General features: G+C 54.6%; 1 protein-coding gene across 1 annotated transcript; it reads right to left on the minus strand.

The window, feature by feature from the left end:
* Positions 1–95: 95 nt before the first annotated feature.
* On the minus strand, positions 96–11,533 carry PYGM (glycogen phosphorylase, muscle associated). Its single transcript, XM_019737889.3, has 20 exons — positions 11,201–11,533; positions 10,015–10,116; positions 9,842–9,920; positions 9,648–9,751; positions 9,161–9,292; positions 7,338–7,449; positions 7,166–7,248; positions 6,628–6,771; positions 6,189–6,281; positions 5,812–5,958; positions 5,515–5,678; positions 5,118–5,232; positions 4,504–4,605; positions 4,026–4,173; positions 3,659–3,717; positions 3,389–3,530; positions 2,743–2,950; positions 894–1,028; positions 621–687; positions 96–504 (listed from the first exon to the last, which is right to left on the minus strand). Exons 1-20 carry the CDS (start codon positions 11,441–11,443, stop codon positions 355–357), a joined length of 2,529 nt encoding a protein of 842 aa, XP_019593448.1. The 5' UTR covers positions 11,444–11,533; the 3' UTR covers positions 96–354.
* Between the last annotated feature and the right edge of the window lie 2,258 nt (positions 11,534–13,791).

Here is a 13,791-nt window from a genome sequence, read left to right on the forward strand (position 1 = left end):
CGAGGGGACGCACCTGCTGTGGGTGGGGCTAAGGCAGCTGCTGTTGTGCTGGCCCAGAGCTAAAAATATTTCCCAACAGAAAGAGGCGTTAAGGGTGCTACCAAGGAGAATCAATTTATTGGCGAGGGGTGCAGTTGATCAGACCCATAAGTAGGAGGGGACAGGGAGCCCGAGGACAGGATGGGAGCAGTGTCCTCAGTCACTCTGGACACTGGGACCTCAAGGCTGGGGGGGAAATGAGGGTTTCAGGAAGAGGCTTAAAGATCTAACTCCAGTACCCCACTCTCTGGATGAGGAACCAGGGCTAAGGGATTGCAAACAGACTCGGACTGTTTTGCTGTCTGGTCTGGAGGCTCACATCATCTCATCAGGGGCTGGCAGACGTTGGCGGGAGGGCTCTACGCCCCAGATCTCCCGGGCATACTGGGCAATGGTGCGGTCACTGGAGAACTTGCCGGAGGTGGCTATGTTCCTGATCACCATCCGCGTCCACTCTCTCGGGTTCTACAGACCAAAAGGGAGCTCTGGGTTCACTCTGCCAGTGGGATCCCCACCTTCTGCCTCATCCCAGCCAGGGCCACCAAAGCCCTGCCAGCCCCCGCCGGCCCAGGACCCTTTACCTTGTACAGGGCACTGACTTTCTCCTGGCATTTAATATAGTCTTCATAATCTGCAAAGACTTTAAACCTGGAGGGGAATGGAAAGGCAGGAAGCTCCATCAGGGGAAGGGCCGAGCCCATCCTTTCCCAGTGGACTTCTGGGGGCCTGGAGAGTGATGCTGCTTCAAGGGAGCCAGTCCCAACTGCCCACGACCCCTTTCCAGCCGCCCCACTGTGCCAAGCCCTGTTCAGCCCAGCAGCCCCACCTGCACCATCCCTGGTCAGCCAGCTCACCGGTCATGGTGCATGAGCATGTGCACAATGTCCTTGAACAGGTCGGGCTGTTTAGGGGAAAAGAAGCCACTGCTCAGCTGCTCGATGATCTGCCGAAGCTCGGGAATTCGGTCATAGTACTCCTGCGCGTTGTACCTGCAGGGAAGAGCTGTGGTCAGCGTCCGGAAAGGGAGTCCTGGCTCCTCCTCCAGAAAAAGTCCTGGAAGTCCCAAGCCGTATGGTCAGCCCTCCCCACAGCTGCCATAGGAGTTCCTTCCCTGGAGGCTCTCTCCCTTCTCTGCTCGGCCTTTTATCCCCATTATATGGATGAGGAAATTGAGGCCTGGAGAGGGCAGATAAGAAGTGTCAAAGCCAAGGCCCAAACCAAGTGCTCGCCCTCCCACACGCCACTGTCTCCTAACTAGTGTGTTTCCTCCGTGAGTGGCTTTCTCTTCCACTATCCGAAGTTCAATCCTGGCCTCGCCTTCGGGCTCCAGGAGGAGCCAACAGGTGTATACTCAGGAATGTCCTTAAACTCAGACTGGGCTTGTGGCTATGTTTGGCACAAGCTTTCCTCCAGTGTTCCACTTTCTAAGGCAGCACAATCCATCCCTCAGCCACCAGGGTTCAAAACTGCCCCCAAGGCCAGTCTCATCTCTTTCCTTCCCTCCCCTCTTCCAACCAGAAACCAAAGCTACTTCCTCAACAATGTCCTTATTCCCTATCCCCGGCACTGGCCTGCTGCAGCATTATGGTGTCACCCCCCACACTGGTCTCCCACCTGCACTTTGTCCCCTCTAGTCCAGTCTCCATCCTGCAGCCAAAATTGTTCTTCTGGAGCTTAGTGCTGAACATGTTAGATCTTGCGCAAAACATTTGCCATTTCCCTCCTGTCCAAAAGACCAAGTCTGAACTTTTAGTCAAGCTGCACAGGACAAAGTCTTTCAATAATTACTGCCAATTCTCATAAACTGTTGGTGGGGGGTGTAAACTAGTACCAACTTCCAGGAAAGCAATTTGGCAATATGGATCAAGAGCCTTAAGAACTCATACTTTTTGTCTCAGAAATAGTCCCTTCTAATAATTATCTTAAGGAAATAACAAGAGATGTGGACAGAGATGTAAAAGTTGATCATTACAGTAATATTTATGCTAATAGGAGAAATCAACCTCAATGTCTAACCATATGGAGCTGGTTAAATAAGTTATAGGATGTCCATAGGGTAGAACACTATACAAACATTTGAAATATTTTTGAAGACTAATGACATGAAAAATGCCTCTCCAATGTTAAATAAGAGATCAGGATTCAAAATTGTACACATATTACTCCCAACTTCTAAAAACTATCCACATGTACATATATATGTAAACATATGTAGAAAAAGAGAATTGTCCCTTTTAGTCTCGATAATGAAATTATGGATGACAGTTATTTTATTCTCTGTGGTTTTGTATTTTCCAATTAATGAGCATTATTGCTTTTATGATAAGAGAAATCATGATTTAAAATAAATGTTTAAGAATAGAGTGCCAGAAAAATGTCTCCTCATAGTGCCAGAATTTTTGCCATGGCTGCCAGGGAGCTAAGAATTTAATTTTACTTCCAATTCCAGAAATAATATTATCTCTTAGGATTGATATAATATTCTCTTCCTCTTCCCTCAGTTCTGTGTTACTTCTTTCTTTTCCCATTTTATTAACCTTATTCCTCAAGAGTTTTCCAGAATCCCAATGGCATAACTATGGCCTTGTATCGCCTGGACCAGCCTTCCTAGGCACGCCTCTTGCTCTAAGGCCTACCCTCCAGCGACCACACTTTGGTGTGTCCTGCCCACGGACTGAACTTTGGAGCCCTTCACCCCCATACCCTCTCTGGTCAAGCCTGTCCACGTCGTCCACCCGCATGCCAAAGATAAAGAAGTTCTCCTCTCCTGCCTCTTCTGCCATCTCCACGTTGGCCCCGTCCATGGTGCCAATAGTCAAAGCTCCATTGAGCATAAACTTCATGTTGCCAGTGCCTGAGGCCTCAGTGCCCGCAGTGGAGATCTGCTCAGAGAGGTCAGCGGCCGGGATCACTATGGGGTGGCAGCAGGGGGACAAGTTTAGCGCTGGGAAGAGTCCCACCCAAGCAGGGGACGCTGGAGTTAGGCTGGCCCAAGGCATAGCTAGATTCAGAGTCCCCTCCACCCCAACCCTCCAGTCTTCACCAAATGAGTCTCTCCCTCACCCCACCCCCACCTCTTGCTGATTCTTGAACAGCTGGGGTCTAACGTAGACTCCCCCGACTCTGCTCCATTGTGTGATTTGACGGACACCAACAAGGCCCATCTCTTCTGTAATTTCACCCATCCAGCCAGAAACTCCACCATTCCAAGGGCATCCTGGTGGCTTAAGCATCGCCCTCTCAAGATTCTTCTTTAAAGTGCAAGTACCCCAGGAAGAGGTGACTAATACCTCTTTCGGGCACTGAACTAATCAGAGCCTCTCTACTGTCCCCACTGGCAGCACCGCACCTTTCTCAGCCAGCGAGACTCGGTAGTTCTCCAGGAAGATCACGCGGAGTCGGTCTCCCACCACCGGGTCATGGTTGACCACATCCCCAATGGACGTGATGAGTTTGATGATCATCTTGGCCATGTGGTACCCAGGGGCAGCCTATGGGGGCATAGTCTGCAGTCAGCTCCATGGTCCAGCCCCCTACTCTCATCCTGCAACCCAGCCACGGCTGACCTCAACCTAGATATCAAAGGACCAGAGCAATGGTCTGTAGCCCAGCTTCTCACCTTCCCCCCAATCATCACAGTCCGAGGCACGACAAACTTATTGGGTTCCTTCTTGATGCCTGTGGAGAAAGAGAAGGATGAAGTGAGCTGGGTTTTCTCTCCGGGCAGTAGCTCCTGACCGTACCATCCAGCCAGGGTCCAGGAGGGGAGACAATAGGTCTGACTTGGGTAATCACTTGCTATGTGACCTCAGATCTGTCCATTCCCCATCTCTGAGCCTCAGTTTGCCTATCTGTGAAACGGGGATAATTCCATGTCCCAAGAGTTGTCCTGAGGACAAAGGAGGTGTTGACCAGGAGGCATGCAGTATGCTGCGAGGTACACAGTGGGAAGAACCAGGAGACAGAGGGGAGTCCCTGCCACTCACGGTTGTACAGGGTGATGATATGGAGGCAGTTGAGGAGCTGGCGTTTGTACTCATGAATCCGCTTCACCTGGACGTCGAATAGTGAGTTGGGATTGATACGCACTTTGTATTCCTTCTCTAGATACGCAGAGAACTTCAATTTGTTTTCCTAAAGGCAGGGGAGAGGGGAGAGCTCACCAATAGGCCTCAGCCTCAGGAAATCCTACAGTCTTCTTTCTTTCCCAGGAAGGTAGAGTATAGAGGGCTCACATGCCGTATTCATCCACTCCAGCATCAGGGCAGACATTGCTAATCAATGTCAGCACCCTTCCAGTGAGGTCTGATGCTTTCCCACCATGGACTCCACACAACTTCTACCAGTGGACTGAAGTTGCAGGAGAGATGAGCTCTATCGGCCATTGCTGACCTGGACTTCAGGCCTTCCAGGCCTCTCTGCTCCAGGCCTGGCACAGGGGTCCCAGGTTAGGGTGCGCCTCACCTGCTTCACTTTGGCCACATCTCGAATAAAGGTTTCGTCATCTACATAGGAGAGCAATTTGCGCAGCTGGTCCAGGTCTGAGATGTAGTCTTCCCCGATGCGCTGTGGGAAGAAGCTCTCAGGCCCATGTCCCTCTCTGTCCTCCTTCACAGAGGAGTCCCTTTCCAAGTCAGTCAAACCCTGTTCACTGCAGACAGCTCCTCCTTCTCCAGCTCTGTAAATGTCCATCTTCCTCCCCTCCCGACCTTGAACTGACCCCGGGAGACCTTCTTCCTGGCCTTTTCCTCATACAGGCAATGACCTCGAGCCCTGCTCCCAATCTCTGTCCCCTGCCAGTCTCACTTTAGATGTGACCTATTGATGACATCCTCCATTAGACTGTGAACTCCACCAGGTTGACCTTCCGAGGCAGAGCCTCCATTAGCTCATAGGACATCCTCATGCAAATAGAAAAATGGTTCCCTTCCTCCTGCATGCAAGGCTTGGAGAACAAAGTATAGCAAGGATTTCAGCCCTCACTGGGCACCCTACAGTGAACCAGCTACACAACCATACCCAGCGGATCCCTGCAGTGACCCATGTTGACCCCTACTGGCCAGACAGTGACCTCTTACCTCAGCAATGACCTCTGCCAGCCCAGGGTTACACATAACCAGCCAGCGCCGAGGTGTAATGCCGTTGGTCTTATTCTGGAACTTATGAGGCTCCAGCTCGTAGAAGTCCTTGAAGCTGCAGGATAGAGTTTTGGGGGTCACCACTCACCCCTGTAGGATGAAGGCCTCTTTCTGGGGGTCCCTATCTTGGTTTCTTGATGAAAGGGGCCTGGGGGTGAGGGGTGATGCTGGTGTAACGGGTGTCATCTGGGGACTGGACTGGACATCAAGGCTCCGGTGCTTGTTAAAGTGATGCCACCGAGGAAGTGGTCAGTGGTGCGGAGCAGTGAGGGGACGGGCCTACATGTGACAGAGGTTTGGAGTGGGCGGGGCCCAGCGGGAGGGGCGGGGGTCTCACATGGTCTTCTTGAGGATCTCAGAGTGGATGCGAGCGACGCCATTGACAGCGTGCGACCCGGCGATGCATAGGTGGGCCATGTTGATGCGCTTCACAGCGCCCTCCTCCACAAGGGACATGCGCCGCAGCCGGTCTATGTCCCCTGGGAACGCGGCTGCCACCCGCTGTGCCGGAAGAGCCCAGAGCTAGGACAAGGACGCAGGAACCGGGTCCCCAGCCCCATACCCACAGAGCTCTGCCCAGAGCCGTCCGCACTAGCGTCTCAGGCCCCACGCTGCCCATGCCGCCTCCGCTCACGTTAAGGAAGCGCTGGTTGATCTCATAGATGATCTGGAGGTGCCGCGGCAGCAGCGTCTCCAAGAGGTGCACAGGCCAGCGCTCCAGGGCCTCCGGCAGCACCGTGTGGTTGGTGTAGGCACAGGTCTTCACCGTCACGTCCCATGCCTGGCAGAGGGAAAGGGGTCAGGACCCCAGGCCTAAGCCCTATAGCTCTCCACACACACTGAGCAGCCAGGAGCCAGGCCCTGCCTTTGCGGTGCCAAGTCCTAGGAGACGCGCCCTCTGGCCTCTGTCTGCTAAGTGGGGCGTCCACTCACATCTTTCCACTCCCCAAACTGGGAAGGGAACCCTGAGGCGGAGCGAGTCAGGCGGGGTAGAGGGGTCCTGGAGCCCACCTTGTCCCAATCCAGCCGCTCCAGGTCAACCAGAATCCTCATCAGCTCGGGGATGGCCAAGGAGGGGTGCGTGTCATTGAGCTGGATGGCCACCTGTTGTGGGGGGGAGGGGGCAGGCAGAGAATCAGTCTGGGCTCCAAACCAAGGCTGTGGTTACTGTCCTTTGCTCCTTCAGAGTCCCCTCCAAGGGCCTGGCATGGTTGTAGGGCTGAGCTGGTGATGGAGGCTCTTATGGGCCAGCTGTGGGGCAATCGGAAGAGGGAAGCCCAGGTTTTGTTGCTGTTGATTGAGGATCCGGAGCAGGTCACCCTCACACACACACCCCGCGGTCAGCCTCCACTTCCCCGTCTATAAAATGTGCGGGCAGGCTGAGGCTGGAAAGGAAAGTGTGGCCCATATCACAGCAGGCAGAGAGGGCGGCCTCCCTGAGGCCTGGTACCTTATCTGGGAAAGCATCGAAGCTGGTGCGCACAGGGTCCCGGCAGCCAAACTTGGAGGACTTGAAGCGGCGGATGATGTCCTGGAGGGTAGCAGCCACTACAAAGTACTCTTGCTTCAGCCGAAGCTCCTTCCCCTCAAAGAACTGGGGACAATGTAAGGTAGGGCGGAGTCAAGGTGGTGGGCGTGGTCTAACACGACTGTGGGTGTGGCCAGGAGAGACTCCAACCACCCCAAGCCCCTCAGGTCCTCAGCTGCCCCCATCTCCCAAGAAGTAGTGATTGGGATAGTGTCAGGAGACGGGCACACAGACCAGGAGTATCGTGGGCATCACCAGGGAACAGCTTCTCCAAAGTCCCCATCCTAACCTGCTGCCCCAGGACTCAGGCATCCTCCTACTTAACAAGGGGGACTAACAGGACACACAGGGGACAGCAATATGCCCTGGGTGTGACTAGGGCACCAGAGAATGTCCCTCCCCTCTCCTGCCTTCTCCCATGCACACAGGCTTCCTACCCCAAGCCCCGGGGATGACATACGTTGTCGTTGGGGTACAGGACACGAGAGATGTTCTCCGCCAGGTTGCGATCTAGCACAGCCTGGATGTAGCCACCAACATTGACTGAGGGACAAAAGTGGGGACAGGGTCAGGCTTGGCCTGAGCATGGCTTGGAGTGGGTGGGGCTGCTAACTACTGGCGGCTGAACTCACAGTCCTTGAGGTTGAAGTCGTTGGGGGCCTTGGCAGACCACAGGCGCATGGTGTTGACGAAGTTGTTGCGGTAACCAGGCACGGGAGTGTCGTAAGGCAGGGCCAGAACCACCTGCAGGGGCAGCGGGTATGGTGTAAGGAGCTGGACATCTGCGGTGCCTGAGTTGTGGGGCCCCGAGAGCTGGAACTCCAGGCTTTGTCCCTGCACTCCACCAACTCCCAACCCCAGGGTCTAGTCCCAGTTCTGAGCGACCACAAGCAAACCCCTCAGCCTCTCTTGGACCTCATCCATGCAGAGAAGACACCCCCATTGTGACAACATGGATGGACTTAGAGGGTATTATGCTAAGTGAAATAAGTCAGGCAGAGAAAGACAGATACCGTATGATCTCACTTGTATGTGGAATCTAAAGAACAAACAAAATAGAAACAAAATCATAGATACAGAGAACAAACTAATGGTTACTAGATAGGAGAGGGTTGGGGGGCTCAGTGAAAAGGTGAAGGGATTGAGAAATACAAATTGGTAATTACAAAATAGTCACTTGGATATAATGTACAGCATAGGGAATATAGTCAATAATGTTGCAACAAATATGTATAGTGCCAAGTGGGTACTAGACTAATGGGGGGATCACTGCATAAATTATATAAATGTCTAACCACTATGCTGTACACCTCAAACTAATATAAAATAATACTGAATGTTGACTATAACTAAAAAAAAAAAAAAAAAAAAGAGGACACCTCCAGTGTCTCCCATACCTCCAGCCCGCCCCCCACTTACTGGGCTGTCGTGAGGATTACAGGAGGAGTCAATGACAAGCCCAGCGCCCCTGTTGGTGGCTACTCTGCAGTGATGGGGTGAGTGGCCTGCCTGGCCTGAGCACAACCTTGAGAACACTCTGAACTCATAAAAGGGCTGGGGGATCCCAGGGCCTGGGTAGAGGGGTCACAGAGGTCAAGTCCATCCAAGGGGCTTATGCCTGGTTGACCACAGGGCTAATTAGCAGTGACTACTGCTGGCCCCACCTCCCACAATTAGCAAACATCAATGATTGCTGCCAATAACTTCTTGCTACCACTGGGCCGGGGACATAGCCACTCCTCCCTCCCCAACACTAAGTAGCCCCAGTTGGAGCCAAGTGGAAGCTGCAGCTCAGAGAGGGGAGGGTCTGGCCCAAGAGCCGACAGCTAGGCGGGCAGCCAGAGTCTCTGTTGGACCTTAGTGTGGATGACAGCAGAACAAATGCCCAGTTCTGAAAGCCTAGAGGTTTCTGTGCAGCCATCTGGAGGCTGACGGCCTGCAGCCACAGCAAGAAGACTGACTGAGCTGGGATTCGGACACCTAGACTGGCTTTAGGGCTCAGTCAAACTTGCTATGTGACCTTGAACAAGTCAATCCTCCCCTCAAGGCTTTGATTTGCTCCCCTCTCCCCTTTCTGGCCTGTTGCTTTGCTTCCTGTCAAGCCTCCAGCTCAGATGTGTGGGGAAGTCAAGTCACTATGATTATTCTTTGATGAGTTGTGGGGTGAAGAGGAGCCAGGTCAGGGGAGGGAAAACTGGTGGAGCAGAGCAGTCTCTCTCTTCCTCCCAGTCTCTGCACTTGGCCTGGCTCCCTTCTGATCCTGTCTCCTGGCTCCCGCTGTGTGACCTCAAGTAAGTCACTTAACCTCTCTGAGCCTTAGTGTCCTCAATTGTAAAATAGCATTGGGTCCAGTAGCCTCCAGGGTCTTTCCCTTATCTCCCTGTTTCATCTAGATGCCTCCTCCTCCCCTCCCCCCTGGCTGGGTCCTCCTGGCATTCCCTGGCTTTGTCTTCACCTGTGTATCCACCCACTTAGGCCCCTCGCTGGTGTGCTCCACTCGGCCGTAGAAGTGCACAGGCAACGTGAACTCGGGTCGGGCCTTCTCCCAGGCGTTGCCATAGCGAAGCCAGTCATCAGCCTCCTCCATCTGATCCCAAGGCAGGTCAGGGAAGAAAGGAAGGAAGCATTAGACCCAGATTCACACCAGCATGGGTGGCAGGGAGGACAGGAGCAGTGCCCCTGGTGTGTCCTATACAGGGTGTAAATTAAAGGCTCTGGGGTGAGCCCCTGGTCTGGTGGGATATCCAGTGGAACATATGTGTATGGGAGTTCAAGAGGTTCCACAGGTATGAACCACCTGTTCCAGGAGTGACCAGCTGGTTTGGGGGCCAGCGGGAAGGGGCAAGGATGCTTTTCATCAAGGCTGGAGCTGGTTCTGGGTCTATCCAGAGATGGAAGAGCAAATGAGGGTCCCCACAAAATCAGGGCCCAAGGCTGCTCACCTGCCAGCCCCCGCAGATCTTCTGGTTAAAAATTCCAAACTCATAGCGGATCCCGTAGCCATAGGCAGCCAGGCCCAGTGTTGCCATGGAGTCCAGAAAGCAGGCTAGGGGTGGGCATGGAGGTGGGTGTCAGGGACCCAGCACAAAAGAACCCGATTCTGCCCACCCTGTTCCCTGCCACCCTGCCTACTTACCTGCCAGCCGGCCCAGTCCCCCATTGCCCAGGCCCGCGTCTTCCTCGATTTCCTCCAGCTCCTCCATGTCCAGGCCCAGCTAGAGGGGCCAGAGGATGGCAGCAGTCAGGGTCAAGGGCCAGCCGGCGAATCCCCAATCCCTAAGGTTTGCCCCACCGCCACCTTCCTCACACCTGGTAGACAGCCTCATCACAGGCATTCTCCAAGGCCAGGTTCACCATGGTGTTCTGCAGCGTACGGCCCATGTAGAACTCCAGAGACAGGTAGTAGATCCTCTGCCAGAGAGACAGATGGCCAGAGGGAGGGCATGAGTGCTGCCAACCGGCACTCAGCTGGGCCCAGCTGGGCCTACACCTCTCACACCTTCTGCCCTACTCCAAGTTATCCAGCATCCCAGCTCTGTCACTAGCATCCCAGCTCTGTCACCAGCATCCCAGCTCTGTCTCCATTTTCTTTCTCTCCATCCCAGGCTTTGGGACCAACAGGTAAGGTTCTGGTCCCAGCATTTCCTCTGACTTTGGACAAATCACTTTTCCTCTCTGAGCCTGTTTCCTTATCTGGAAAACGGGGCTAGCCATATCTACATCAGGCATTGAGGTGCTTGGGCAAAGTGGGAACCCTTCCCATCGCATACAAGCCTCCCAACAGCCCAGCAGGGAGTCAGGACATAGATAAGTACCTCCAAGGACTCCCTGAAAGGGGAAGGCCAAACTCAGAGAAAAAGTCATTTGCTCAAGGTCATGCAATGACTCACAGTGAGAGTCAGCCACCTCCCATCTTTGTAGTGCCTGGTTCCCCTTGGCCCTCAAGCCTCAGCCCCAAGAAGGGGACGGAGAGGCGCCAGGATCCAGGATATGGATGGGACCTGGTCTCCTGGTTTTCTGGGTCCCCTCCCTGCCCCACCCATCTGCCCCTCCCCCATCCCTGCCCCGGAGTGTCAGATTGCTGACCTTTACTGATGACCCCAAAAGACACTTGATCCCACAGCCCCAGTGGAGCACTACCCGCTGCCCAGACACACCACACACATGTTCAGTGACGCGTTCTTCCACTTCTAGTCTAACCCAGGCCACAAGTCTTCCTGCCCACCAGCAGCCCCTCCACTCTGAGTGGGCGCTGGGCCTCTGCAACCAGCCCTTCTGACCTGAGCACCCCCCATCTGCTTCTCTTCCCGGTTTCTTCCCCCTGGGTTGCCCCTGCACCCATTGCACCTAGCACCCCTGGATTCCCCAACCTCAGAAACCTGGAGTGACCCTTTATTTTGCTGCAGAAAACCCTGACCCTGGGAAGGGGCCACCACTTGGTCAAGAACTCCCAGCTCCCTGCCAGGGCCCCTCGCCCAGGCGTCCCAAGCAGCACCTTGGGGTCCTTCTCATAGTAGTACTGTTGCGTGCGGATCCAGCGGCCAACGAGGTGGTCACGAACAGTGTGGGCCAGTGCAAAGTAGTAGTCTCGCGGGGTGGCCACATTGCGGTCCTTTACGAGTGTAAAATGTAGGTGCCGGTTGAAGTTCTTCTTCAGGTCGGTCACATTCTCCACGCCGGCCAGGCCACGCACGCTGATTTGCTTCCTCTTCTCCTGGTCTGACAGGGGCCGAGACATGGCTGCAGGAGGGCGGGCCGGACTCACTGGTGGCTGGGTGGACAGACGGCCTGAGCAGTGCCTCCAGCTAGGGAGTGAAGATCCCCAGGCGCCTGGTGATTTAAAGCCGGGCTCCGGGCAGCATGCTCCACCTCCCCCCTAAGTGGGAGGGTCTTGGCCTAACAGCTGAGAGCTATTTTAGGGGTGAGAGGAGGAGAGGGGAGAGGGCTGGGGAGAACAGGCCGAGCTCCATACAGGGCCTGGCCAAGCCCAGCCTGGCTCATTCACAGCCCTGTGCTGACCCATTTCCTCCAGGACTCACACAGTGGGGTCTTCTGTTTTCTGTCCCGTCCCTGCCTTCTGCAGGATCAGAGACAGATGCAGCAGGAGGAGAGTTGGCTTTAGGAGGTGTAAATGGGGCAGATGTCAGGAGGCCCAGCCTTCATCAGAGCAGCTTGGTTGCTTTAGACATTTGCCCAGAGACTGCGAATCACAAGATGGGTGACCTCTGGTCAAGCTTCCATAGTGGCCCTACACTGGGGCGCTGTCATTAGCTGGACTCTGGTGGGGAGGCCACATGTTGTGGCAAGACGGGACAGGACCCCCCCGTAGGCTGAAGGGCTGGGAGTTGAGAGTCAGTGTGCCCCAAACAGAAGAGGTACAAGTAGCAGAGGACACTGGGCATCTGAGAGAAGGGGGACCAGGACCCTGAGTCCCAGAGGGTGGTATGGGATATGTCACCTGAGGCAGGGCAAGTGCCCCCACCCCACCCCCTACCAAAGCCGAGTTGCTCTGAGCTCCCCCTGTTGCTGTCCCTCAAGGAGCTCTGAAGTGACCTTTCGAGAGGGATGGTCAGATTGCAAGCCAACTTTGGCTAGGGGCCGACAGCCTGGAGCAGGTGCCCCTGGGAACTGTAGTCCTGTGGGCCCACAGGGGCCGCAGAAACTGAAGCATCCCCACCCATAATATTGGCCAATGGTACTAGGTCTTCCTGTGATGCAGCTGCCAGGTGACTGGAGACCTTCTCCCACTCACTCCTCCACCTGGGGCCACCCACTGGACAGGGACTTGGTGGGTCAGGTTCACCGCTATGACATCACCTGTAAAATGGGAGCCCCTGCACCCCAGGAACTTTACACCATTCATCTTTATAGCCTGGCAGCTCTAGGCCCTTCCTTTGGAGGCTTTCGTGGCCCCCAACTCACTGCTCATGGACTGGCCCCAGCACCAATTTACTGTGTGACCTTAGGCTGGTTGCTATACTTTTCTGAGCTTTGGGCTCCATCAAATGTATACTCTCAATAATATAAATCCTTCTCCCCCAGCTGCTGCCTCCTAATCTTGTGGAGGCCAACCCCTACTTTCTTCTCTGAGCAAATGAGCCCAGGGCCTTGTGTTATTTCAAAGGCTGCCTGGGCCTCCCAGGGCACTGGGCCGGCGGAGGGGAAGAACTGGCTGTACTGGTCTGAGGGCCAAGGAAGCCAGTCAGAGGCCTGAACAACTGCAGGATGCTATTGAGAGCCTGGTTGAGAAGGCCAAGCTGTTCCCGAGGACTTTCCAAGCCACAGCAGACCCCGCCTGGGGATTACAGCTCAGTGTGGGGGCCAAGCTGCAAGTCCTACCCAGGCCTTCCGATTCCCAGGCCCTGCTCTGCCCGTCCCAGGCAGCATCACTGAGCAGGTCCCAGGCTTCCAAGTGGAGGCAAAGGACAGGAAGAAAAAACCAAACTGTGCCTACACAGATGTAGTGGGAATGCGGAAGATCTTTTCATTTTTCTCGATTTCCAATTTAAGTCTTCTAGATTTCCAAAAACGTTTGGCGGCACTTGTCTCTTCACAGCTTCCATCCTCAGCGCCCCCAAGCTGTGCCTCTGCACAGCTTCACCCCACTCCCCACCCTGGTCCCGGCCGCCTGGCCTGAGTTTCTGTGGAAGGCTGGCTGCTCGGAGCAGAGCTCAGGAGGCTCCTTGGCCGTTAGTTATCCCTTGACAAGGTTCACCATTTAGGGATGTTGTCACGTCACACCCCAACTGTGGCAACACTTGAGCTACACCTTCTTTGCACTGACAGGGCCCTAAGACTTTTTCCCTGCCACTAAGGAAGGACCTGCTCCCATGTTTTTATCCTGCACCCCCCCCCCCCCCCCGCAATCCTTTTCCAGTGGTTGGCCCTAAGGGCCGTCTTCCTATCCATTTAGTGCTCACTCTTCCTCTATACTAAAGGCACTTGCTGAACTGGGACATGTCCTGTTTCTACTGGGAAACAGATGTACTTTGAACTTGTTGAACTGCCTTTGTCGTGTCAGTGTTCCCCAACTCAGTTTCCAGGCTTTTGTCTTCTGCATGCCCCAGCCTAGCAGGCTGAAACCTG

The sequence above is a fragment of the Rhinolophus sinicus genome, chromosome 14, assembly GCF_057876585.1.
Source record: "Rhinolophus sinicus isolate RSI-liver-muscle chromosome 14, RSI-T2T, whole genome shotgun sequence".
In the NCBI taxonomy this organism is placed as follows: Eukaryota; Metazoa; Chordata; class Mammalia; order Chiroptera; family Rhinolophidae; genus Rhinolophus; species Rhinolophus sinicus.